Consider the following 25,709-nt stretch of genomic DNA (forward strand, 5'->3'; position numbering starts at 1 on the left):
TAAATGAGAGCACAATTTGGCCCTCTCCTTCATGGAAGGGAATGCAACATCATTGAAATCACATGACTTGCACCCACTTACCCCAGGTCTAGACTTGAGACTACAGCTGAACACATGCTTCTACATCAGTTAAATGGACCACTTATTTGCTCACTTCTGTTACACATCTCATTCAATTTGGTAGTGAGAAGAGTCGCATCCAAACCTTAGAACATACTGAACACAACAACTACTCTGGACATGAAAAGGAAATTTTATTAAACATGTTTACATAACATGAGTTAGGAGTTCATTTAAAAGCACAGGGGAGTGTTAAGACAAGTGGTCAAAATAGAAAGATACTACCGAATTATAATTAGTTGATTTTTGGCCACTAAGACAGAACAGAATCTAGTAGTAGTGCACCAATGCTTCAGTTCTTCCTGCTCAGCAGGTCGAGCAGTAATCAATCTGTGCCCTATGGAACCCTGGGCAGAATAGTTCCGGCATGTTAAATAATAATAAATAGTTCACTTGGTGCAGGCAGTATGTCTATGAATTAAAACCTAGTGTGCACAGAGTTTCTACATGTGTTACAGCCCCACAGTAGGAATCTACACCAAAATATTTATTAGAAGGAATTTGGTCCATACTACATCACGTTTTCCATAGGGTAAAAAATAAAGTCCATCTATAGACATTTAGCACCAGACTAACAGACCTTGCCTGGCTAAAACCTGCAAAATGTCTATAAGAAAAATGGATGGCTTAGATTTCTTGGTTACTTCAGTATAGTAATTACGAGCAAACTGTACAAGTACATGCAACATACAAGCTGGCCTATGTGGAACTAACATACATTATTAAATAATCTTTTTGCTTCTTTTTACAAAACGTGCATGCAGCTTTGAACAGTTCCAAGTCATGCTGCCCTATTTGTGTGTGTGCTCACAAAATTGAATGGCCTGTAAAAGGAGGGAAAACATATCATTGAACCAGCAGAGTCTGCAGTTTTTAGCACATTTACAGTAAATCACATGGGATTTCAAGGCCAAGAAGAACTCAAATGAATAAAATGCAGATTGAAATTTGATTTTTTTTTTACCAAAAAAGTAAGATATCTTGCGTTAAAAAATCAAGCTTTGTGCTTGCATCAATCTCAAAGAAATGTAAACTAAAATTTGATAAAAACATTAGTAAGTGCAGAATATTTCAACTGGAATTTCCAGTGAAATACTGAACAACTCATACCATGCTCTATCCAGGGCAGACATGTGTGTCTAAAGTGACACATATCAGAGAAGCCTGGGTACAGCTGAAAGTGTCATATGCTCAACCCCAATCCTGGTCAACATTTTGGGAAGTCAAATATACATTTGTACACGTGAACGTAAATATCTCCTCTCTGAGTCTAAGAAGAAAACTGCATTACCAGTAATATTTTCAGTGTCAAAATTAAGACTAAAGCTGCTTTTATCAGTCCCCAGCATGAGCTGCAGATAGATTTCTTCAAAACTCTTCCATGCAAAACATCATAAAACATAAAAAACATTATATATAATATGCAAACATATTTGCTTTTTACAAAGAAAAACTAGCACTGTGATTTTGTTGTTGGTGTTGTTGTTGTTAATGAAATAATCTTGATTGGTCATTTGTTCTGGGTTTTCATCTGAAAGACTTGGAAGAACCAGAACTAAGAAACAATGAAAACCTTAGTGGCATCATGTATGGTAATTCTGGCTGCTGAACACTTGAAGGGATACTTACAGAGATATACTTCAGCCCTTTTTTGTTTGGTTTAGAAAACGAAAGGAAGGGTCTCTGTTAGCATTGTGAGGACTTTTACAAAACTGGCAGAATCACACAGCAAAAAAACTAGTGGAAGTAACAAGTACAGAAAAACTGCTGAAACACCAGGAAGTTAACACTGCTTGTGGGCTCTGTCAAAATGTGAAAAAATACAACACTTAACAGAGTGAGAGCTTCCAGTTTTGTATTGTTTTTTCATTTTATTCTAATCTAAAGGTCCCGCTCTTTTTAAAAATTGTAATAAGCATCAGTGACTGTCACTAGTAGATTGACTTACTGTATTTGATATACTATTTTGTTCTGTTAATTTAAGCCATCTTTTAACAAATAATTCAGACATATTTTTGGATAACTACTACAGGCAAAACAGAAGTGATTGTCTCTCTCCAACAATGCTTTTGATCATATAAGAATCTGGTTCTGATTGTTATCTTGGGTGGTAACATTTTTATTAGACAGCATCTGCTATAAGTTCACTATGATCTAATGCACGGAGGCCCAGTTGAACTTTCCAGAGATGACTGGGAAGCCCTGCGGGTCAGGGGAGTCAAGGTTGGATCCACTAGTGATGAGGGTGGAAATAATTTATACCATCCTATTACTACACTGGACAGATCAAGTTCCTCCAGAAGGATCTGTGCAACACCCATGAAGCATTTGTGATCCATTCGGCCATAGTCTCCCCAAACTATCACCTGTAAGGACATAAAATACAGATTTAACACTGTCCAAAGAATATACACTTATATGTTCATTCATGTGGCAACTCCCTACCTGCAGGAGTAGGGTGAGTATTTTTTCAAAGGAGAAGAGAAGGGGCCTGATGGGAAATCTCAGGTAGGGTTAGGGCCATAGACAGCAATAGAGAAAAAATTCTAATAAAGCCACATCGGTACATTTTGGGAGTCTGATGATATTACAAATCACTCAGATATATTAACTGATATTTCTGAAATTAAGTGCTTATGTGGGCTGTGACTGGGACAACTCAGAATCTTACAGTTAAGCAAATACTCAAGTGCTTTACCAAATCAGGGCCTAAACCAAGATTAAGTAATTACTGACCTGAAGGACTTTACCGTGTGGACTTTCATCAAAAACCAGTGTCTGTTGGTACAGAGGATCAAGTGTTTTCCGTGCAATTCTTGTCTTTTTCTTGGCTACACAGGCTCCATTTTCCAACAGGTATACTTTGACATAGGGAGCTGCAAAAATCGAACACCACCAATTTTATGTTTGGACTTAAGCATTTCACAGTACTGCACCCTTGGGGTGGAGGACAAGAACAATGAATGGAAACTGACTAGAAAGAAAAGTGAACATAATTACTTTCATTGGCCAAACTGAGTTGAATTTTCAACAATAAGCAAACATTTTAGATGATGAAAAGTCAATTAAATATTTACTAGTTTTTGGTTTTAATCAAAAATATCAGAGAGACAAGGTGAGTGAGGTAATATTTTTTATTGGACCAATTTATGTTGGTGAGAGAGACAAGCTTGGGCCAATAAAAGATTGTCTCTTTAATATCCGGGGACCAGCATGGTTACAGCAACATTGCATAAGTTATTATTAGTAACACATGTCTTATATTTATCTGTTAAAGTATGATTTTTTAACTTATGTGTCCCATGAACTGGATATTATTAACAAGACTATGTTGTCACTGATAGACAGTTTGATGGTTCCATGTGTTAGGAGTTCAAAGCCATTTCAAAATATGCCATTCCCTATGACATTTCAATGAACTGGGTGTTTAAAATTGGAACAGTCATTTCTGAAAACATTCATATAAAAGGGCAGTTGTTCCTCATTTACTTGGTGTCTCAAATAATTTTAAAGTAACATCTCAACAAATGTTAATCTGAAACTATATTCTAATTATTATGATAAACAGTGTTTCTCCTGGAAAACAAAAATGTTTTCTAGCAAAGACTTCTTAAAATAATGAGATTTTTATTATAACTATAATTTAATTTATTCCCAGTAAGCTCAAATGTTTGAGCTCACAGGCACTGATACCACTTGCTGACTTATTCAAAATACCGCCGTGTCACTGAAGATCACAATATTGAGTTTCCACCACCTTGCCAGCTTCCTTGCTTGCAATTCCCTTTCACCTGCTCTTTCTCTTTTGTAGATGGAAATAAACAAATACATAAATAATAATGTAAGGGACTCCATCTGCATCACCAGGTCCATGGTGAAATGTAACTAGATTTTGATTATTTTAATAATTTTGATGGATATTATCAGTTTATTTTTAAGCCCTTTTCTCAATTTATATCACTTTAAATGTTCACAGTTGTGAAAAATGATAGGTTTTAAGCATTTTTTCCCAATGGTTATCAATGTAAAGTTCACAGTTGCAGGAAATAATGGGGGCAGGAATCAGATGATAATTACCTAATTACAGTAGACACTGAGATTCAATAAGTTAAAGCTTTAAACCATTACAATACAAATTGTCAATATCACATGTAATAATATACAAAATAAATATCCTGAAAGCAAAGTCTAATAAGTTACAAGCAGCATTTTTCTTACTTTGCCTACATGTAAATTGTGATTATTACTGATGGATTTTTTGTAGATTTGTGTGTGTACCATGAAATTGACATTTATCAACATTTACCAATAAAAATCTAATCCCTCTAAGCCAAAATGTAACATTTTCCCTAGACATGCTGAACACTCCTTGGAGACATTCCTTCTAGCAAGGATTTTTCAGCCTCAGAAATGTTGATTTTGCTCGTGTGAAGGCAGCACTCCCTGAAGTTAAATGGTGTGCAGAGAGAGGAATTGAACATGGGCAGAGTAGGTATTTCTAAATACACATCTCTATCGAAAAAGAAAATAAATACATGTAAATGTAGTGACTGCTACAAAGAGCTGAGAAGGTCTCTTTGGAGACCTCTGGTCCACACTTTCCTGCATATTTTGTATTCTCCTGTCCTCCATCATTTGCAGTTTTCCTCACCTGGTGTAGATTTGGAGCCAGGTTTTTGCGTGAGGCCTCGGGCTCTAATGACTTCTACTTCTAACTGGCCTTTTTTATCCACCATTCCAATCTGAATATCACCTGAAAGGAAAGGAGAAGAAAAAGCTTATTCCATGATCTGGGTCAGCTCAATGCAGACCTCACCACAGTCAATTGTCATCACTCAGGCAATTCTTTTGATTATCATTATTATTATTGTACTATGGTAACATCTTGAGTCTCCAGTCAGGGATTTGTATCCTGTTGATGGTCCCTTCCTCAAAGAGCCTTTGATCCATGTATAAGAGGAGAGATACCAAGTGGATACACAAAGAGATGGAAGGAGCACAAGGTAAGTGTTCACCCCTTCTTGTCAATGTTGAGAATAGGCCACTTCCACCTTAATCGAATTGGCCTTGTTATCACTGACCCCCAACTTGGTAAGGCAACTCCCATCCTTTTGTGTGCTATGATATATATTCTGCTTACTGTATTTTTCACTCCATGCATATGATGAAGTGGGTTTTAGCTCACGAAAGCTTATGCCCAAATAAATTTGTTAGTCTATAAGGTGCCACAAGGACTCCTCATTGTTTTTACAAGGTAAGTGTGTGGCTGTAAACATTGCAGGTCTGTCCTTCAGAAAGAAGAAAGCCAGACAAGTAGACTGCAGTCTGTCTAGCCAACGACTAAGTTCTTTAAGGCTCACAATTTTTTTTTTTTAACAAAAGTTTTTTAATGAGTGCAAGAGGGTGACAGTTCCCTTCCTGAACAGCATCTTGAACAGACTACCAGAATATTAAGATAACAAAATTTCCAAGCTGCTTCTTCGGTTCTGAATGTTCTGGCAAATGACAACTCTGGCTACAGCTGCAGACAAAAAAAATTGCTGAGTTGGGGTCCAAGTGCTGCTCTGACTTGGAAAGAAAGACTGTAAATGAAAAAAGACACTTAAGTGCAGCTCCACAAAAGAACTTAGGTGCCTAACTTCCACTTTAGGTGCCTAAGTCCAAAAATTTAGGTGCCACTGAAATCCTCTAACTCTCTGCTAAGCTGCTGTCTAGCCCTTGGGTTGCCTAAAATTCTTCAGTGCCTGCATTTTCACAAGTCCCCTTGATGCCTAAGTTTCTGCCATCAGACATGTGCACATCAGTCTAGGTACCCAGATACCTGATACCTAAGCTCAAGTGGGATCCTCAAATGGGGCTCAAACGAGGTGCTGTGGGGCTTGATATGCTAGGCGTTCTCAGAGCATGCTAACTACACATCAGATGGTCCGAAGGGAGGAGGAGGTGAGTGCCCTATCCACTGGAGAGTGAGACACACTGATGCTGGTCTCTCTCAATCTCTCTGGTTCAGGCCATTACACAGTATATAAATATTTAAATATGCATTGAGCCAGAGACAGCATGAGAATGACACTCTAGAGCAATGGTTAGGGCGTTCCTCTGAGAGTGGGAAACCTATGTTCAAATCCCTTCTCCTCAGGCAAAGGGTTAATTGATCCAGGATCTGCCACATCCCAGGTGAGTTCCCTCACCACCACTAGAAGGGTGGGTCTCACTGCAGTTAGGCATGCACCACTGCTGTTCTTGCAAGAAGTGGCTTAGGTGCCTGACTCCAGGAGAGGGTTCCCACCCCTCTCCTCTGCATCTGCTATTGGCTAGCTTAGGTGACTCCCTGCTTAGTGTGATGGGTTTTGATGATCCCATTCTGAGTCACCTATTTGTCACCATTCAGTACAGAGGGAGATGAGGCGCCTAATCCAAGGTTTATGGATTCTATTGGGATTCTATTGGGTAGCTAGGCACCTACAAGTTAGTCTCTGTGACACTGAGTGTTGCAATACCTAAGTCCCTTTGTGGATTTGGGCCTTAGTAATTATGGGTCTGATTTTCAAACCATGAGAAGTTCAGGGCTGCATAAAAAAAGTCACCAAGACTGATCATGCAAATGGGTAGATAGTCACGTAACTGGCTATCTGGGCACTCAAATACCTCATTGGACATGTGCAATTGTGGTAACTGTGCAAGCAAATGGAATTCCCACCTGTGCAGGACCCTGACCTTCTGATGTCTGACATGTAGGTCCATGTTTCTAAGCAAAGAATAGTGAATAAACCTGAGCTACAGAATTTGCTGTATTCATAATGATAAAAGTATTATTGTTCAAATGTAACCGAAAAGGAGACCTTAGCCCACTTGTTCCACTAACAGAATATTATAGCACAGTGCCCTGGACTACTCTAGTATTCAAGATATGACAAGCCAAGCAGGGCTGGTTTGTTATCTATCAAAACTTTGCTTCAACAAACACAGCTCTGTACTGAGCTAAAAATAGTTTAGAGGAAAATTCCATAAACTGTGCTCTTGGGCTACCTTTTAATGCTGTAAGCCTGTATATTCAAATCCAGTCTATGCTACTGGCAGTCAGCAGGGGGTGCCAAAACACAGACATTTTCAAACCAGCAGAGACGACTATCTACTAGGTATAAGCCCTTGAAAAGAAAGTGTTAGGTAGAACGATTGAGTGAATTTTGTAGCCCAAAATCTTCTCTGAGCCTGTAGACATAAAGGCTCCAATAGATGGAAATAAACTGTTAGCACTCAGGAGCCCTGCTGGAAGAGGTTTAGGGAGGAAAACAACTTTTAAGCAAAAAGTGAGGTGAATGTAAGCTAGCACCTGGATTCACTACTGGAATCACCCTGATTTTAAAATGGACAACAGAAGAACCCAGACATTTCTTGTTTCCTGTAAGAAGGAAATCTGATATATTTTAAGAGGGGTTATAACATTGTACAGGCTGCATGCTCAATAAGCTTATAGCCCAATAACTTCTATTACAAAATATAATTAAGTTTGGATTTATACAGCAGCTCAAGACTTCTTCTTTTGTAGAGCTCATAAGCTGCAAAGAAGAGAGCACCCTCTCCCATTTTTCCTCCTGGTTCCCTACTTCTCCTCAGTAGTAGCTGAGTAGCCTCCTGAATCTGAGTTCCTTAGAAAAAAACACATTTAGAATATCAGGGTTGGACAGGACCTCAGGAGAACATCTAGTCCAACCCCCTGACAGATTTTTACCCCAGTTCCCTAAATGACCCCTGGATTGAACTCATAACCTTGGGTTTAGCAGGCCAATGCTCAAACCACTGAGCTATCCTCTCCCTCCCATGGAGGGCTTAAGACTCCTCAGCCAAAGCACTTGCTATATGTGATTTTTAACTTGCATAGCGTGATTAGGCTAGTGGAGATGTCAAGGGTTATTTATTTTTCATCCTCAATGCACAGCCACAAAATATGTCACCAAATCGCTCAAATGCAGACTAAAGGGATTTTGCCCCTGCTCCTGCCCTTACACACTGCTGTGGTGGTTCACATGTACTGTAAACAGCCTGCAAGGGACCGGGGAAGAATTTCTCCACTGCAGGCAGAGCATAAAGCCGTCATAAACAGCCCTACGCAGGCTCTCCGTAAGTGTCCATGCAGGGAGTGTGGAATGGGTATTGGGGGACCAGATGTCTCGATTTTATAGGGACAGTCCTGATATTCAAGACTTTTTCTTATATAGGTGCCTATTACTCCCCACCCCCTGTCCCGATTTTTCACATTTGCTATCTGGTCACCCTAAGTGGGTGTGTCAGGGGCGAACCTGTAGCGCTTGGTACTCCAGGGGATTCTCAGATGTTTCGGATTACAGAGCAAACCATAGGTGGCTCTTGAGAGGCTGCTGGAAATTAGACTTTAAATTTTAATCTGTTCCAACAGCAACAATCTAATGGCATCATTTATAAATTGGTTGTCAGACTTGTTGCAAATATGGAGTAGAGTTTCCGATTTTTGGATTATCTTTCAATCAGCTAAATCTGGGTCAGATTCCGTTATTGGCCACATAATCAGTGGCAACCATGTACAAACGCTAACTAGCTGAGAACTAGCAATTTGCCGGGAGCCAAGGACCATAATTATTCTGCATAGAAAGGAACAGATTGAGGCCACCGTCTTTGATACAGAAGTGAGCTCTGTGGACATCACAGGTCCCAGGATGAAATGCTCTATTTTCATTTGATTTTTGGAAGAAACAGAGCATCAGTTCTGTTTATGGACAGCAGAGCCAGTGCTAGGCATAAGCGAACTAAACAATTGCTTAGGCCCCCAAGAAGCTCAAGGGGGCACCTATTTGCTGTTTATTATGTGTTGTGCGGGAGGGCTAGGCCTGCTGACAGCAATTCCAGGCCTCAGAGCCAGGGCCATCCCTTGGGGTCTGCGGGGCCTGGGACAGAAGTGACTAATCCGTCACTTCCAGGACCGACTGCTCTGGCCAATCATGCCGGTCTGCAGGACCCCCCCCAAAGCGCGGGGCCCGGAGCAGTCACCCCGATTCACCATGCCCTAGGGATGACTCTGGCCAGGTCAGAACGGTCAGTGGGTCCCCTAGAAAGGTCCACCTAAGATTTGGGTGGTGCTACGCCTGCACTGGCTGTTGCCCAGTGAGCTGCTGCTGGCTGCACTGCTGTGCATGCTTTCCTGGCACAGCCAGGACTTCCACATGCCCACCTGGCTGCCTTTGCTGCTGCCAGTACCACCCCACACACGCCTAGGAGCCCTGCGACACACTGGGCGATGTAAAAGGGTCTGTGGTTCCCTTTGCCCCCCCCTCACTCCATCAGTGGGTCTGGGGAGGGCCTCCAAAATATTTCTGTTTGGGCCCACCAATGGGCTAGCACTGCCTCTGAAACAGCACCTTTGTGTTAAAGATGGGGGAGGCCATTTGGTAGAACTCTTTGGCTGACTGTAGCCCAGGAGCTGCATTCTGGCCACCTTAACTTCACTTTGGTCAATGGGATAGCATTTGTCTTATACATGAGAATAAATTATTCTTACCCATAGCAGGGGTTGCTAGTGTCTGTCGACCTACTAACTGTGCAGGTCCAAGGCCATCAAGGAAATCACTAAATTGACTGTCAGCACCCAGCCGCACTCCAGGGAATATTAGGCTACAGAAATATAAAACATGAGTACATGTAAATACAACATTAATTCATAGTGGCCCACAATAATTAACATGGAAGTGCTTCTCAGACACAATACACAGCCTCAGAGAATGTAACTGCAAACTATACTGCAAAACCAGAACCCCAAAATAGGTATACTGAAACCATCTCACTGGGAAGTAGTTTTGTTCACCCAAACAACTTGCCATCTTTGAGTTTTGCTATAGCACTAAAGAGTCTGACAAACCATTCCAGCTGACCCTGACTGTGACAGCAGGACCTCGCTCCACCTGGTACAGTTAAAAGGGTTATAGGCAGCAATGTTTGTGGACTTCTGGAAGGCCATGTACAGTGGGGAATAGTTGTAGCAACACCATCTCTTCACTGGGATGTAGCTGTGGCAAGACCAATAGCCTTTTTACCTCACTTCCATGGAAAAGTGGCTATTTCTCTACTCCTCCCCTACTCAACTAGAACTGAAGTGTGGTGAAGGTCATAATCCCCAGGGCACTGAATGTGGTTCACATTTGAATTGGGTGAATAATGGATTTTTGATTTGTTGGCAATTTCAAAAAGTAAAAAAATTGTTTCAGGTCAGCCCAAAATGAAAAATTTTAGTGAATTAAAAAGTTTAAAAAAATGTTCATTTCAGGTCAAACAAATGTTTCATTTTGATAAAATTAAGATGCTTTGTTTAGATTTTGATTTTTTTGAAACTATTAAAATTAAAATGAAAAGGAAACTTTTAAATGAAAAGTTGTTTCAAACTGAAATTGAAACATTTTGTTTAGAAAATGATCAAACTAAATGTTTCAATTTTTTGGATTTTTTTAAACAAACAATTCAGCAAAATCAACATGAATTTGTAAAAGGTTTCAGTGTTGTGGAATCGGCATTTCTGCTGAAAGAAGTTTTGGATGAAAAATTTCACCCCGTTGTAGTTCACGTATGTGTTAAGTGCTGCATTTGAAGGGGATTAGTTCAATGGAGACATTTTAAAATGGAATGAAGCTTCAAATGGTCATGAAATGTTCTGCATCTAATATCCTGTCACCTGTTGATGTTAACAATTTTCTACCTGATTCCATTTATTTAAAATTAAAGTATTACAATTAACAAACAAAGAAAGCAAACTAAAGAATGTTAAGGTTTGTAATAACTTTCTTGTAACTAAAATTCCCAGATATAATTTTCCCATCCTTTGCGGCATCTCTTGTATCACTCCTGCTTTAAGCCACTAGTACCATAGTTCAGAGTACCTTCCAAGTCCACAGAGTACTAAGTCCACTAGTACCTTCTCTGAAAGTTTTCAAATAGAGAAAACAGACACTGAGATCTAATAAGAGATTAGGGCCCAAATCTGGGACATAGAATTTGAATGAGCCCACATCACCCAACTCCTCTGGGCCATGCAGGATGTGAGAGATAGCTGATAGCTGACATTCTGATAGCTGACCTATTAATGAGAAAACAGCAATCTTTGTCATTGTGGTATGTTGTGGTTTTTAGTTTTGTTTTAAATGACTGTAGTACTTGTGAAAGATGCTGGACTTTCCCCCCTCCATATTCCATTAAGGTCAGGCTCAGACTGGGGAGAATGGTGCTCTTCTCAAATCCCAAAGGCAAAGAGAAAATGCCTATGATGCCCACAATCCCAGCATTCCCCTCTCACTGTACCCACTATGTAAGGTCTTCTATTCACTAGGTTAGCCAGTCTGTGTCCAAATAGGGTCTTTCCCCTCCTCGAAAGGTGAACGCCATCTCTGCCTAGCAGTCCTTCCTAGACCATGGAATGCTATTCGAGGAAGGACTGCTAGGCAGAGATGGCGTTCACCTTTCGAGGAGGGGAAAGACCCTATTTGGACACAGACTGGCTAACCTAGTGAGGAGGGCTTTAAACTAGGTTCGACGGGGACAGGTGAGCAAAGCCCACAGGTAAGTGGGGAACATGGAGACCTGGGAGATGGGTCGGAAACGAGAGGGAGTGTGGGCTATATTGGCAGAGAGAAAGGAGGGTCAGGACAAAACTGGGAGGAAAGATCAAACCAGTATCTTAGATGCCTATATACAAATGCGAGAAGTATGGGGAATAAGCAGGAAGAACTGGAAGTGCTAATAAATAAATACAACTATGACATTGTTGGCATCACTGAAACTTGGTGGGATAATACACATGATTGGAATGTTGGTGTGGATGGGTACAGCTTGCTCAGGAAGGATAGACAGGGGGAAAAGGGAGAAGGTGTTGCATTATATATTAAAAATGTACACACTTGGACTGAGGTAGAGATGGACATAGGAGACGGAAGTGTTGAGAGTCTCTGGGTTAGGCTAAAACAAGGGAGATGTCATGCTAGGAGTCTACTACAGGCCACCTAACTAGGTGGAAGAGGTGGATGAGGCTTTTTTTAAGCAAGTAACAAAATCATCCAAAGCCCAAGATTTGGTGGTGATGGGGGACTTCAACTATCCGGATATATGTTGGGAAAATAACACAGCGGGGCACAGACTATCCAACAAATTCTTGGACTGCATTGGAGACAACTTTTTATTTCAGAAGGTTGAAAAAGCTACTAGGGGGGAAGCTGTTCTAGACTTGATTTTAACAAATAGGGAGGAACTCGAGAATTTGAAAGTAGAAGGCAGCCTGGATGAAAGTGATCATGAAATCATAGAGTTTGCAATTCTAAGGAAGGGTAGAAGGGAGAACAGCAAAATAGAGACAATGGATTTCAGGAAGGCAGATTTTGGGAAGCTCAGAGAGCTGATAGGTAAGGTCCCATGGGAATCAAGACTGAGGGGAAAAACAACTGAGGAGAGTTGGCAGTTTTTCAAAGAGACACTATTAAGGGCACAAAAGCAAGCTATTCCGCTGGTTAGGAAAGATAGAAAATGTGGCAAAAGACCACCTTGGCTTAACCACGAGATCTTGCATGATCTAAAAAATAAAAAGGAGTCATATAAAAAATGGAAACTAGGACAGATTACAAAGGATGAATATAGGCAAACAACACAGGAATGCAGGGGCAAGATTAGAAAGGCAAAGGCACAAAATGAGCTCAAACTAGCTACGGGAATAAAGGGAAACAAGAAGACTTTTTATCAATACATTAGAAGCAAGAGGAAGACCAAAGACAGGGTAGGCCCACTGCTTAGTGAAGAGGGAGAAACAGTAACAAGAAACTTGGAAATGGCAGAGATGCTTAATGACTTCTTTGTTTCGGTCTTCACGGAGAAGTCTGAAGGAATGCCTAACAGAGTGAATGCTAATGGGAAGGGGATAGGTTTAGCAGATAAAATAAAAAAAGAACAAGTTAAAAATCACTTAGAAAAGTTAGATGCCTGCAAGTCACCAGGGCCTGATGAAATGCATCCTAGAATACTCAAGGAGCTAATAGAGGAGGTATCTGAGCCTCTAGCTATTATCTTTGGAAAATCATGGGAGACAGGAGAGATTCCAGAAGACTGGAAAAGGGCAAATATAGTGCCCATCTATAAAAAGGGAAATAAAAACAACCCAGGAAACTACAGACCAGTTAGTTTAACTTCTGTGCCAGGGAAGATAATGGAGCAAGTAATTAAGGAAATCATCTGCAAACACTTGGAAGGTGGTAAGGTGATAGGGAACAGCCAGCATGGATTTGTGAAGAACAAATCATGTCAGACCAATCTGATAGCTTTCTTTGATAGGATAATGAGCCTTGTGGATAAGGGTGAAGCTGTGGATGTGGTATACCTAGACTTTAGAAAAGCATTTGATACGGTCTCGCATGATATTCTTATCGATAAACTAGGCAAATACAATTTAGATGGGGCTACTATAAGGTGGGTGCATAACTGGCTGGATAACCGTACTTAGAGAGATGTTATTAATGGTTCCCAATCCTGCTGGAAAGGCATAACGAGTGGGGTACCGCAGGGGTCTGTTTTGGGACCGGCTCTGTTCAATATCTTCATCAACGACTTAGATATTGGCATAGAAAGTATGCTTATTAAGTTTGCGGATGATACCAAACTGGGAGGGATTGCAACTGCTTTGGAGGACAGGGTGATAATTCAAAATGATCTGGACAAATTGGAGAAATGGTCTGAGTTAAACAGGATGAAGTTTAACAAAGACAAATGCAAAGTGCTCCACTTAGGAAGAAAAAATCAGTTTCACACATACAGAATGGGAAGAGACTGTCTAGGAAGGAGTACGGCAGAAAGGGAGCTAGGGGTTATAGTGGACCACAAGCTAAATATGAGTCAACAGTGTGATGCTGTTGCAAAAAAAGCAAACATGATTCTGGGATGTATTAACAGGTGTGTTGTGAGCAAGACACGAGAAGTCATTCTTCCGCTCTACTCTGCTCTGGTTAGGCCTCAGCTGGAGTATTGTGTCCAGTTCTGGGCACCGCATTTTAAAAAAGATGTGGAGAAATTGGAAAGGGTCCAGAGAAGAGCAACAAGAATGATTAAAGGTCTTGAGAACATGACCTGTGAAGGAAGGCTGAAAGAATTGGGTTTGTTTAGTTTGGAAAAGAGAAGACTGAGAGAGGACATGATAGTAGTTTTCAGGTATTTTAAAAGGTGTCATAAGGAGGAGGGAGAAAACTTGTTCACCTTAGCCTCTAAGGATAGAACAAGAAGCAATGGGTTTAAACTGCATCAAGGGAGGTCTAGGTTGGACATTAGGAAAAAGTTCCTAACTGTCAGGGTGGTTAAACACTGGAATAAATTGCCTAGGGAGGTTGTGGAATCTCTATCTCTGCAGATATTTAAGAGTAGGTTAGATAAATGTCTATCAGGGATGGTCTAGACAGTATTTGGTCCTGCCATGCGGGCAGGGGACTGGACTCGGTGACCTCTCGAGGTCCCTTCCAGTCCTAGAATCTATGAATCTATTGATCTTCATTATCGTATGCTCTGAAACAAATACTGCACTGAAAAGTGTAATATACTCTTTATATTTACATGTGATCATTTGATACTTAATTTTCCAGTAATATTTTTAATTTACTATTTTTCCTCTACAGAGATTAGAGATGGGCCAGATTTGAAAAAATTGGGTCCAGATCAGAATCTTCCTGTATTTTGAGAGGATTTGTTCTAGTTCAGATTCATCTTACAGAATTGGGCTGAGCCAAGAAATTCAGAATTTTTCTGATCTCTTTGTGGGCAAACTTGGTTTTCTTTCAGTTGGGACCAAGCTGCAATCCTCCTGGTCCTCTTCTCTCTGGTGGCCACAGCATGCCCATCCTTGTCTGTCTCCAGCCACGTAGAATGTTGCCAAGACCTCTTGCCTACGGTGATTCTGAACTGCCAGGCCTCTTCTCTGATGTCCTCTCTCTCTCCAGCTCCATTCTTCCTTGAACCTGGGGTACTGACATTTCCTGAACCTGGCTGTACAGCTTCTCTGATTCGCTGTAATGTTTCTACTTGCCTTTCCAATCCAAGAATCTTTTCCTCCAGTACAGCCCCCAACTTGCACTTTTGGCTCAGGCAGGAAAGAAAACATGGCACAGCTGTTGCAGGTCACCTCCACTGTTCCATCACTGGCCATCATGGAATCACACATAGAGCTGAACCTGCAAGCCTCTTACACTCCCTTTCCAAATATCTTCAGAAACTCTCCTGTTAGCTTCCTTGGTTCTCAGCTCTCGAGTTTGCCTAGCAAATGACTTTTACATCATTTCCCCCTGCTTAGCTTAGCTCAGTTCAGCTCCACAAGTGAGTGATTAACCACCTAAAGGCTTCAAAGAGTGGGTCTGATCAAAGCTCCAAAGATCAGACCCACCTGGTCCTTACCAAGGTACCAACAAACAGATCTGTCTTAGCTGCTTATCAGGGGTCAAACGCCCATCTACACAGCCCATACACAGAACAAATGAATAGTCACACAAACAGTATACAGATGAACCAAATGCAGCACTCACCAAGTCCTGTTACCGCAAAGTCTCTAGCTACGCCCTCCAAAACTCTCCTGCTAGCTGCCTCTGCTTGCGACTCTCAAGTTTGCCTAGCAAAAGCCTCAGGGGTGAAAGTTTCTGTGGTTCTTTCCATTGCTCTAAGCCAGCTATTTGCTCAATAATCATTCTTTAAAAAGAGACTTTTAAAATACACATTTGTAATGCAGGGACCTCTTGGTGACAACTGGCAGAGGACACAGGGGGTGCATATGGCTTACAGGGATCACCTGGATCTGAAATATGCATAATAGTTCACCAATAGGTGGCATGTAAGGTCTCTACTGACCTAGTCTACCGAGAGCCAGTAGTCCACTGGTCATCATAATCATTGCAAAATGCATGTGTGGATAATATTTAAGGAGTTATGTATTTATATACTGATAATAATGTTTTTAAGGTCCTGGAGTTAATTCAGGTCACCAGGAGGTCACATGCCTCAGATTGATTCTTTTCAAGCAGGAGGTATACAGATGCTTATCTCTTTGTCTGATCATGTGTGTATTGTCTGCCTCACAATTGAGGCCTATTTGCATAATGAGCCAGGTATCAGTGAGAGATTGTGAAATCTACAAGAAAGAAAATGTACAGGAAGAAACAAAACAGCAGGGATGTCCTGTCTGTGAATGAAGACAAAGGATAGGACTTATATATCTTGGGGGCAAAGGAACACAATGAATTCTTCACGAGGGAGTCAAGCTGTCAGTGTACTTGTCTCATGAAGGGAGGGTCACAGCCACATCTAGATGAAACTCATTTCAATGATTTTGGGTGAGCCAAATGCTAGACTTTTCTAGGGTTAGGCTCTAGGATGCATGTCATGATTTTGTTTTATATGTAACCATTTCCTCCATCCCCCCAATACTTACTGTTACTTGACTCTCTATGCTTTATTAAATAAACTTATACTTGATTTCACTATAAACATATCTAAGTGCTAGGCGGAGCCAGTCCTGGTAAATTGGGGTGAATTGTTTCTTTGGAAGCAGAGAATCCGTGAATACTGTAAGTCTCCAGAGGGACAGGAGCTGGACTCTCCAGGGAGATGCCTGGAGGTCTCGAGGCTTGGAGTGTGCCTATCGCTAACCTATAGCAAAACAGGGGGGCCTATCTAGGCCTAGAGGGGAATGGTTGTGTTGCATGTGGCTGGTGGAGTTGGGGAGCTGACCCCCAGCAGGCACACACAAGACTTCCTCACACTAAGGGCAGGTGGTAATGAGGTGCCTCACAACGCAGGGTACCCCTGGGAAGCATCATGACATCTTTACGCCAAAGAGAAATTCAAGGAAGTAGACAGCTAATAAAAATAAATATGTATTAGTCCATTACCAATGCCACGTGACAGTAGAAGAGTTTCCTGAGACAAGCTATTGTGATTAAAAAAAAATCTAGAGGCTAATCCTATCCCGCTATGATTAATTTTAAATTCCAGTCATTAAAAAATTTAATTAGTTTTATCATACTGCATCAGTTTGAATGAAAAATCACAAATAATTCCTAAGGAAGTATGTTTCCAACCATGGTCTGGAATTGCTAATCTTTGTTACTTGCAGTCAATTTGTCTTGCACCTGCCTGTCTGATCTACAAATATTTTGGGAAGTTTCTTTTTAAGTTACGTTTGTGGGAAGTAGTGCCACAGAAAAGTGCCAAAGCTAGGTCATTTAACATAATCACAGTTTTTGGTTTTATTTGCTAGACTTTATATTATCACTATCTGTGAGGCTAGGCCCTGGCTGGAAATTATGGTTGCCCAACATGTCTAATTATAAGACCCTGTTTTCAGTTTCTTGTAACTGAGGCTACAATTTTGTGCTTGACATCATGGTGATCACGGAAACAATGAATCTGAATAAAGTCTGTGAAATGCACCCAAACCAAGTAGCATTGTGACTTAGCCCTCAGGATCGCAACACCACTCATGTTTAGTATATCCGCACCTACATAGATGGAGACAAAGGAGTGGATGCAGCAAACTTGTGTGGCATTGTGACCTTGTGCACTAGGTTTCAATGACAACCAAATTTGGCCCTCTGCCCCCCTCTGTCTCTATCCTCTGATTGGCATTGCAACCGCATGAGCGAGCTCACAACACCTGGAGCCCAGGCCTGTGGGACAGGAGTTGCTGATGCAGGGTGAATGCGGGGTGTGCTCAGTCTCCAAAACTCTCTCCCTACCAACTCCTTGCCCCCCCTTTTGTGACATATAGTTCTTTTCCTGTACCTCTGCCATAAAATTTATTACAAATTGGTGTGGTAAAATTGTAGCCCTGCTTATAACTTTGCGGAACTTCAACTGTTTGGGCTGAAATTTTCCATGCCAGGCATCTGCCTCACGCTGATCTATGTCTATATCCAATCACCTTCAAAACAGTTAGACTATATACGGAAAGCAACTATATATGTTGCAGTTGCTTACCACACTAGCAAACTGGCCCATAATCATAGTGCTGTTGAGAGCTAGTTTTAATCCTAATGCCACTGGTTGGCCAGATTCTTGTTATTCTGACCAGATCCTGATCTGATCCAGTGCCGAACCCCACATATAATGATAATATAAAGTGTAGCAAATAAACCAAAACCTGCTATTGCACTGAATGACCTGTCTTTGGGTACATTCCTGTGACACTACTTTCCACTACCATAACTTAAAAAAACCTCTAACTGACAGAAGCTGGGACAGGACAACAGGGGATGGATCCCTCGATAAATTGCCCTGTTCTGTTCATTCTCTCTAAAGCATCTGGCATTGGCCACTGTAAGAAGGCAGGATAGTGGGCTAGATGGACTGTTGGTCTGAACCAATATGGCTGTTCTTATGTTCATATGATCTAAATCAGCTGTCAATCTAAGTATTCAGGACACGAACTGGGCTGGTATCCAGCAGAGTGGCATCTTTTAAAAGCTATCTTCTTATTCTTCAGGATCTCAACTTTCATTAAAAAAAAAAAAAAGGCCTCTCTAGCTGTTATGGTTGTGAAGCAAAATTCTGTTCCCATTGCCAAGGTTAACTGATTCAGCAATGTCAGCTTGAGTTTGGAGACTTCCTGTAACAATAGTCGGGAGGGGAGTGAACAGCCCTCGTCATCTTAAAGTAAGGTTACTAAACTATACAGTAACAGGAGCTCTGCGAATATGTGAACCCTGCCTATATTCCCTTGGGGTACACCTAAGAGTGGAAGATTTTTTTGCTAGCACTATCCACTGGTTTGCACCCCTCCTTGTGCTCTGAGCTGAGGGCATAAGGAGCGGAGAGGACCGACTGCCACTCCAGTTACCTTTTTGTTGTAAATAGTCCTAGGATAAGGCTCCACAGCAGAGGGAAAGGAAGGTGGGTAATGGAGTACATGTAGCGACCACAGATCTCAGTTATTGTACAGGTAAGTAACCTTTCTTTCTTTTTCAAGTGATGGTCCATATGTATATTGCACTTGAGGTGAATCACAAGCAGTATTCATTGAGGAGCAGGAGGGTGCAAGGAATAGTGGGGTACTTAGAGGACTGCTCTGCCAAAGGATGTCTGCAGTGGAAGCTTGTACCAGGGGGTAATATCTCATAAAGGTGTGTGAGCCAAAACTATTTAGTCAAAATTAATGTATTATTAAAGGCTATGCCTTATGTTAAGGGGGTCTTTACTTCCCGCATGCTTTGTGCTGGAAATATATTAAAAATGGTGCATAAAGCTTTTATTCTTGGTATATGTAGAATCATCAAGAACAAGACAGGGTTTTGCTGAGGGTTGTTAAAGTAATGAGTAATTATTATAAATGCTGCAAAACTCTTAAAACTAACTGAGTACAGACATCCACTATTTCGGGGGGATAGTGCTTCCTGAGTGGTCCGGGACACAGCGATGCTCCAGCACTTTGGAATTTTTTCCTCCCCACCCCGAGGCTTGCTCTTGCAGAGTCCATCCCTTCAGTGCCCAGAGACCTTCCTTGATGTGGTGGCAGCGAGTCCATCCCTCCCTGGTGCTGGGAGGATGGAGCGGGAGGGAGGAGAGAGGAAGGGGCTGTGGAGAATGGAGCCAGATACAACTACAGCCAGCTGCGGCCACTGGCACTGCCACACAGCTCCCTGTGCTCCCAGCTCCTACCCCACAACCCTCCACCCACCCCCCTGCCACAGACTCCCAAATAACCTCATCCCACAGATCTCCACCCAAACCTCTGCCATAGAACCCCAAATAACCCTCATCCTACAGCCCCCCGCTACAGCCCCCACCCAACCCCCAAATAACTCTCCATCCAGCCCCCACCCTGCTTAAACCCATCCAGCCCCCTGCTATCACAACCCCAAATAAACACCCCAAACCCCTCCCACCCAATAAACCCACAGCCCACAAACCCCACAAAACTTCCTCCTGCCACAGCCCCCACTCATCCCTCCTCCCCACCACACCAACCCCCATCTCCCCAAACAAAATCACCCATATCACAACCCCCAAATTAACCTCCACAAAAACATCACCCTGCCAAAATTCTCCAAACCACATCCCTCCCTGCAAACTCCCTCTGCTCTCCACAATTCCTTACTCCCTGCAGGCTGCCCCAACTTTCCAGCCCATCTACCATACAGATCAGCCCAAATGTCCCCAGCTCCTGGCTGCACCAATCCCACTTTCCCTTCTTCAATTGCTCCAGGTCCCTATGGTTCACCAGGAACATCCCCACAGGGCCTCTCACCCCTTTAGCCCTGGCATCAGCATCCCATCTTCACTTTGGACTATAACCTTTCCCGCCTCATCTCCCCTTCCCCTCCTTGTCTTCTTGAGCCTCACAGTACAGTCCACCAAGAATCTTCTAAACCTGTAAGAGAACTGATTGCTCATAGGCTTGATGGGTTTGGCTAGGAAAGGTCTGGCAGATGCGGTCCTTAGAGTGGATATAAGCTTCCCTGAAGCAACAGAGGCATGTGCCGCAATTATTGAGGACAGGGAATGCCCAGGCACAGGCCACAAGAATATTTAATGCTGGGATCGTGGGCATAGTACCAGGAGGTGTTGGGGTGGGGATCCCAAGTTCTCAAACCTACTAATCTACATTATATCTAAAAACAGGTTTAAAAACTATTTACAACTAATTACAAAGTTTTTAAGGAGAACACTGGCTCATGCTGTAGACACTGAAGAGGTTCCATCTCAGACCACAGGAAGTAGAAAGTAACTGTAGAGGTGGTCGGTCCATGCTGCCCCTTATGGTTCGGAGCACAAGGAAGAGAGGGGTGTATGCATGGACCAATAGACATTGCTAGCAAAAATCTTCTAGTCTCAGGTTCCTGGAGTGCACATGCACCTCAAGTGGAATACAGGTAGGGACCATAACTTGAAGAAGAATAGGTGTGAATTCAAATGCTAATAATATTTTAAATGTCAGCATTTTGTAGGTTTTCATCATACGATTCTTCCTCTACTTTCTTCCCTGCTTTGATGAACTCTAAAATGGCTAGCCTGCTCTGAATGATAGTACCACACTTACATTTCTCCTCCCATCAAGAAGGAACACAACTGGGCATCTGAGCCTGACCGAGGGGATGATAAGCCTGGATAACTCAGCAGTGGGTTGAAATTCCATTTAGGAGCCCAGCAAAGTCCACAAGTAGGCAAGATCATATTTTGAACATCTGTGAAATTTCCTGAGAGTGGCATCTCACTCTAGTGTCGCGAATGGGCAGAGCTGGGAAGAGTACCACTATTTGTCAGTTTGGCCCCATAGGTACTTATGAAGTACTGAATGAAGCAGGGGTCCTGTGCAGAAAATAAGTGTCATTGTAATTAAAGACTATCATAATGCATTTGCACCGGGGTCCAAATTAAAGTTGCATGGGCAGCCTTAATTTGGGCATTTTCTAACTGTTGAGTGCTTGATTTTGCAAACTTCATATGCTTTTAATGTAGCTTTTTTTGTATGCAGTCTGAAAGTATGCTATGCTGGGTCTATCTCTGCTCACTTCTCAGTACTAGACCTCATTGTCGGAGGATCGGGTTGTCTCCAAGACAGTGCTGTTTCAGCAGTTAACAATAAAAGTAGTCCCACTAAGACCTCTGAGGAGGCTGGCATATGAATGTATGCTCTGTGCTGGGTCTGCCTCTGTTCTCTCTTCCTACATACTTATTGTCTGGGTACACCGCAAGAAGGACAGGAGACTTGTTATGGGTTTTAATCAGGCCACAACTTTATTATATAGATGTCTGGGACTACCTGGCAGATAAAGTGTACAGTGCAGGCAAATCCATGCTTATTCAAATCAATTCTTCAGGGCTTCCACCAGACGCCCTTTGTTTCCATCCAGGTCCCCCAGCTGACCCACGGCTTGGACCTTACCATCCACCAGCCTCGCAAGAGGCATAAAGAGGGCTATGAGAAGGGGGAGGGGGTTTGGCTCCCTGCCGTACCAGTCATGGGAGCCCCTGAACCCCCTCCCCCATTCTGTTTCTTTATCCAGTACCTTCTGATAAGTTCTTTACCAGGCCATTTATCTGGTCACTGGCTGCCCTCCCTATGGAGTACCTGGGGCAGGGGATGCTAGTTCCCCTTCTTTGCACTGTCCCCTTTCTTTGTAATTTGCCTGTGCCTGCCCTTCCCTGTCTCTGGGGCTGGGGGAGGGGGGTAATAGCCCCCCTGTTTTCCTGAGCTCACCCTTCTCCGTGCCCCTGGAGCCATGCTGTTTCCAATGCTGTTTGCTGCTTTTCTGGAGCCATGCTTTCTTGGGGCCATGCTGCTTCCACGTGGTCCTGCAGCAAACCTTAGAGCCCTAGCTCGTTCCTGTTCTGTTGGCTTCCTCCCTGCTTTCACATAGAGACTTGCCCCACCCAGGTTTCGTACCTTTATGCACATTCCTGGGGGAGGGAGAGGGGGGAGTCATTGCTGCAAAGTTGACCACCGAGCACCTTTTGCAGCGGTTTCTGACCTTCTTTCTCTCTCTCCCACCCCCCCAACCACAAAGCAGAGCTGTCCTTCTTTGGGTAAGCCCACACAAATTCTGCCCCACCTTTAGTTGTGGTGCAGTCATTAGCAATGACAACGGGGAAAGAGGAGAACTGTCTGAGTACTCAGGCTTCTATGTTTGATTTTAGCTGATGTGCAGTAAGACTTTATAGTTTTCAATAAGAACAGTACTTGGATCACCTCCAAACTAAGCTTTCTTTATATACACAGTTACTGAACACAGTTTCATATAACAGGGAGTTTAACATAAAACATCTGAAGTTTAATTCAGGATTGATCCAAGCAGAGGCCCACCGCCAGTGCAAAGTAAAGGTGGCCAAATGTCTTGTTTCAAATAATATTTGTTATGAATTTAGCTTCGTTTTTGATTAGTAAAGCGATCCTGATTTCTGTAATCATCTTTTGTTATTTATAAATATTTACTGAATAATCTGAATCACAGAATTTTCAGACTCGGGGTTTTTCTCAAACTGTTCCCTTCGATTATTCACATTGTTATTTGTGTTGTGTGATTGGTCACCTAAGGGACACGTTATCATTTTTGCTGCCTGATTGGATGACTGGAAAAACTTTAAACAGAAGAATAGTCTAGAGAAAGCGCTTTTCTAACATAAATGCCTGAAAGTTTTGGGATTTGCGAAGAATTACACAAGTGCAAGATTTTGTACAAATAGCAATTCCATAGGGAACCAAATCTGGAACCTTTAATATCAGGTGGTTTGTTTTTTACTAGTATTCAACCAGCTTTCTTGTAAGGATAAGAAAATCCTATGTATTTCTGCACTGCTACATATCTGTAATTTCACTTACTTCCCTTCAGAGCTGTAACTGTTTATGCTGCCGTCAGTGGACTCCCGACTTGGCTGCCGAACCATACGATTCCTCATTTCTGCTGCCATCCCTGTTTCTGTGCTTCTCTGTATCGTGCTTTTTAGCTTCTTGTTGCCAGCCTCTGAAAGTAGAAAAATAAAAGGAAGCATTAGCATTGTGTTCTAGGATCAGGTGTTTTCTTGCACATTTTTGTCTGATCACAATTTGCCCATTTCCATTCAAAACAAGACATCAGAAACAGATTATTCTAATCAAATGTAAATAATCTCTCTTTTCTAGTCCCTAGTTGGTGGTCTCTCTCAGACGGAATCCACTTGAAAGATAATGGAAACACTCTAGCTTTCTGGCTGCAACTCTGAAATCATCATGTTACACAAAGATATTATGTACTTGTATATTTCCTTTATGAATTGCCCCATTCAAAGGAGCTTCCATCACAGGTTACTTAAAATGAAGTTTGAATTTCACAACAAAGAATGACTCTTCACATTTAAACAACTGGAGTCCCAAAATATGATGGTTGAGTCTACTCCAGCATCAGGTTTTGAAGGTGACAATACAGTCACTGATGTTAAATGTATTCTGCTACAGTTATGACAAGTGCTGGAAAAATGAGGCTGGTTCAGACCAATTCCATAATTAAAGTTCCATAATTAATTACTTTTGACTTCACAAATCTTTCATCAGAAATGCCTCTAACAAGTCTCTTGCTGCTCTGATAATTTTTGTTGACTACAGACTTGCAATGTTCTGTTAGTTCATGTGCCTTCTACTAGGCCTCAGATTTCACTGGTAACATTATTCTCTTTCATGAAGTACTATGTTTGGCAAATGTTCATATGACTGCACAAAGAATCATTTTTCTGTACTTCTCCGTCATATGTGAATGCTCTTACTTTTGGTCAGCACCTTGATTCAAAGCCAAAATGGGGGAACACACCTCACCACATCCATTTCTCAGTCTGTTTGTAATTTAGGGCAGTATCTGGGGAGGGGAGGACCACTTCCAAAAGCACCTGTTTTGGAAGTTGAATCGGAGTCAAAACCAGGGCCGGCTCCAGGCACCAGCTTCTCAAGCAGGTGCTTGAGGCGGCCGCTCCGGAGAGGGGCGGCAGGTCCAGGTATTCGGCGGCAATTCGGCGGATGGTCCCTCACTCCACCTGGGAGCGAAGGACCTCCCGCCGAATTGCCGCCGCAGATCGTGATTGCGGCTTTTTCTTTTTTTTTTTTGGTTTTGGCTGCTTGGGGCAGCCAAAACCCTGGAGCCGGCCCTGGTCAAAACAATTCATTTTCTCTGCTTCTTGTCTAGAATGGGGAGGTTTTTGCTCGAATTTGGATTGGCCACCTGAGCCATTCAATACCCTGGGCTATCCATCAGCCGAGAAGAAATCAGCTATCCCCAATGATCACAACTAGGGTGGGAGTTCTTTGCTCCATTTTAAAGCCAACAGATGCAAGTTCCTGCCGTGGACCAATGCAGTCCATTTAATATGCCTGGCTATGCATTAGCTGAGAAAATATCCCCTATTACCCATCAGTGTTTGTGGGAGGCAGAGCTACACACTCCATTCCTGGGTTGTGCATAGGTGGCTCTGGAAGCAATATGGACTGTGTGTTTTCTCTGAGTCTACTGCCAGGGAATTTACCCCTTTATGCAGAATTATGCTCCAGAATCTCAATTTTCATTTTAAAATAAATGATGTTTCTAGCCATTATAGTTGTAAAAATGACACTGGGTTCACGTTTTCCACATTAACTGGTGGAATGAGTCTGCAGAGAGCCTGAAATTATAGCTCTGGGAGATATAAACAGCCCTGTGACTCACCAGAATTCCACCATATGCTGCAGCCAACAGTTTGATACTTTGGGCTGGTCCACACTAACCCCCCAGTTCGAACTAAGATACGCAACTTCAGCTACGTGAATAACAGAGCTGAAGTCGAAGTATCTTAGTTCGAACTACAAGGTACTTACCATGGGTCCACATGCGGCAGGAAGGCTCCCCCGTCGACTCCGCGTACTCCTCTCACGGAGCAGGAGTACCGGTGTCGACGGCGAGCACTTCTGGGATCGATTTATCGCGTCTAGACAAGACGCGATAAATCGATCCCAGAAGATCGATTGCTTACTGCCGAACCCGGAGGTAAGTATAGACGTACCCTGTGTTTCCTCTCTCCCTGCACTGCTGGGATTGATCTGCAGTTGCCCTTGCTCTCCAGCTGTA

General features: G+C 42.4%; 1 protein-coding gene across 42 annotated transcripts in view; it reads right to left on the reverse strand.

Moving 5' to 3' along the window:
• Positions 1–235: 235 nt before the first annotated feature.
• Positions 236–25,709, reverse strand: part of RIMS1 (regulating synaptic membrane exocytosis 1) — a 508,694-nt gene continuing 483,220 nt past the window's right edge. For all 42 annotated transcript variants that reach the window (XM_054023392.1, XM_054023381.1, XM_054023389.1 and 39 more), the window contains 5 exons: positions 23,465–23,606; positions 9,653–9,765; positions 4,772–4,873; positions 2,857–2,996; positions 236–2,486 (listed from right to left, as the gene is read on the reverse strand). In XM_054023392.1, coding sequence (XP_053879367.1) covers positions 2,268–2,486; positions 2,857–2,996; positions 4,772–4,873; positions 9,653–9,765; positions 23,465–23,606 — 716 coding nt within the window. In that variant the 3' untranslated portion in view covers positions 236–2,267. The remainder of the gene's footprint in view (positions 2,487–2,856; positions 2,997–4,771; positions 4,874–9,652; positions 9,766–23,464; positions 23,607–25,709) is intronic.

Source organism: Malaclemys terrapin, chromosome 3, assembly GCF_027887155.1.
Source record: "Malaclemys terrapin pileata isolate rMalTer1 chromosome 3, rMalTer1.hap1, whole genome shotgun sequence".
Classification (NCBI taxonomy): Eukaryota; Metazoa; Chordata; order Testudines; family Emydidae; genus Malaclemys; species Malaclemys terrapin.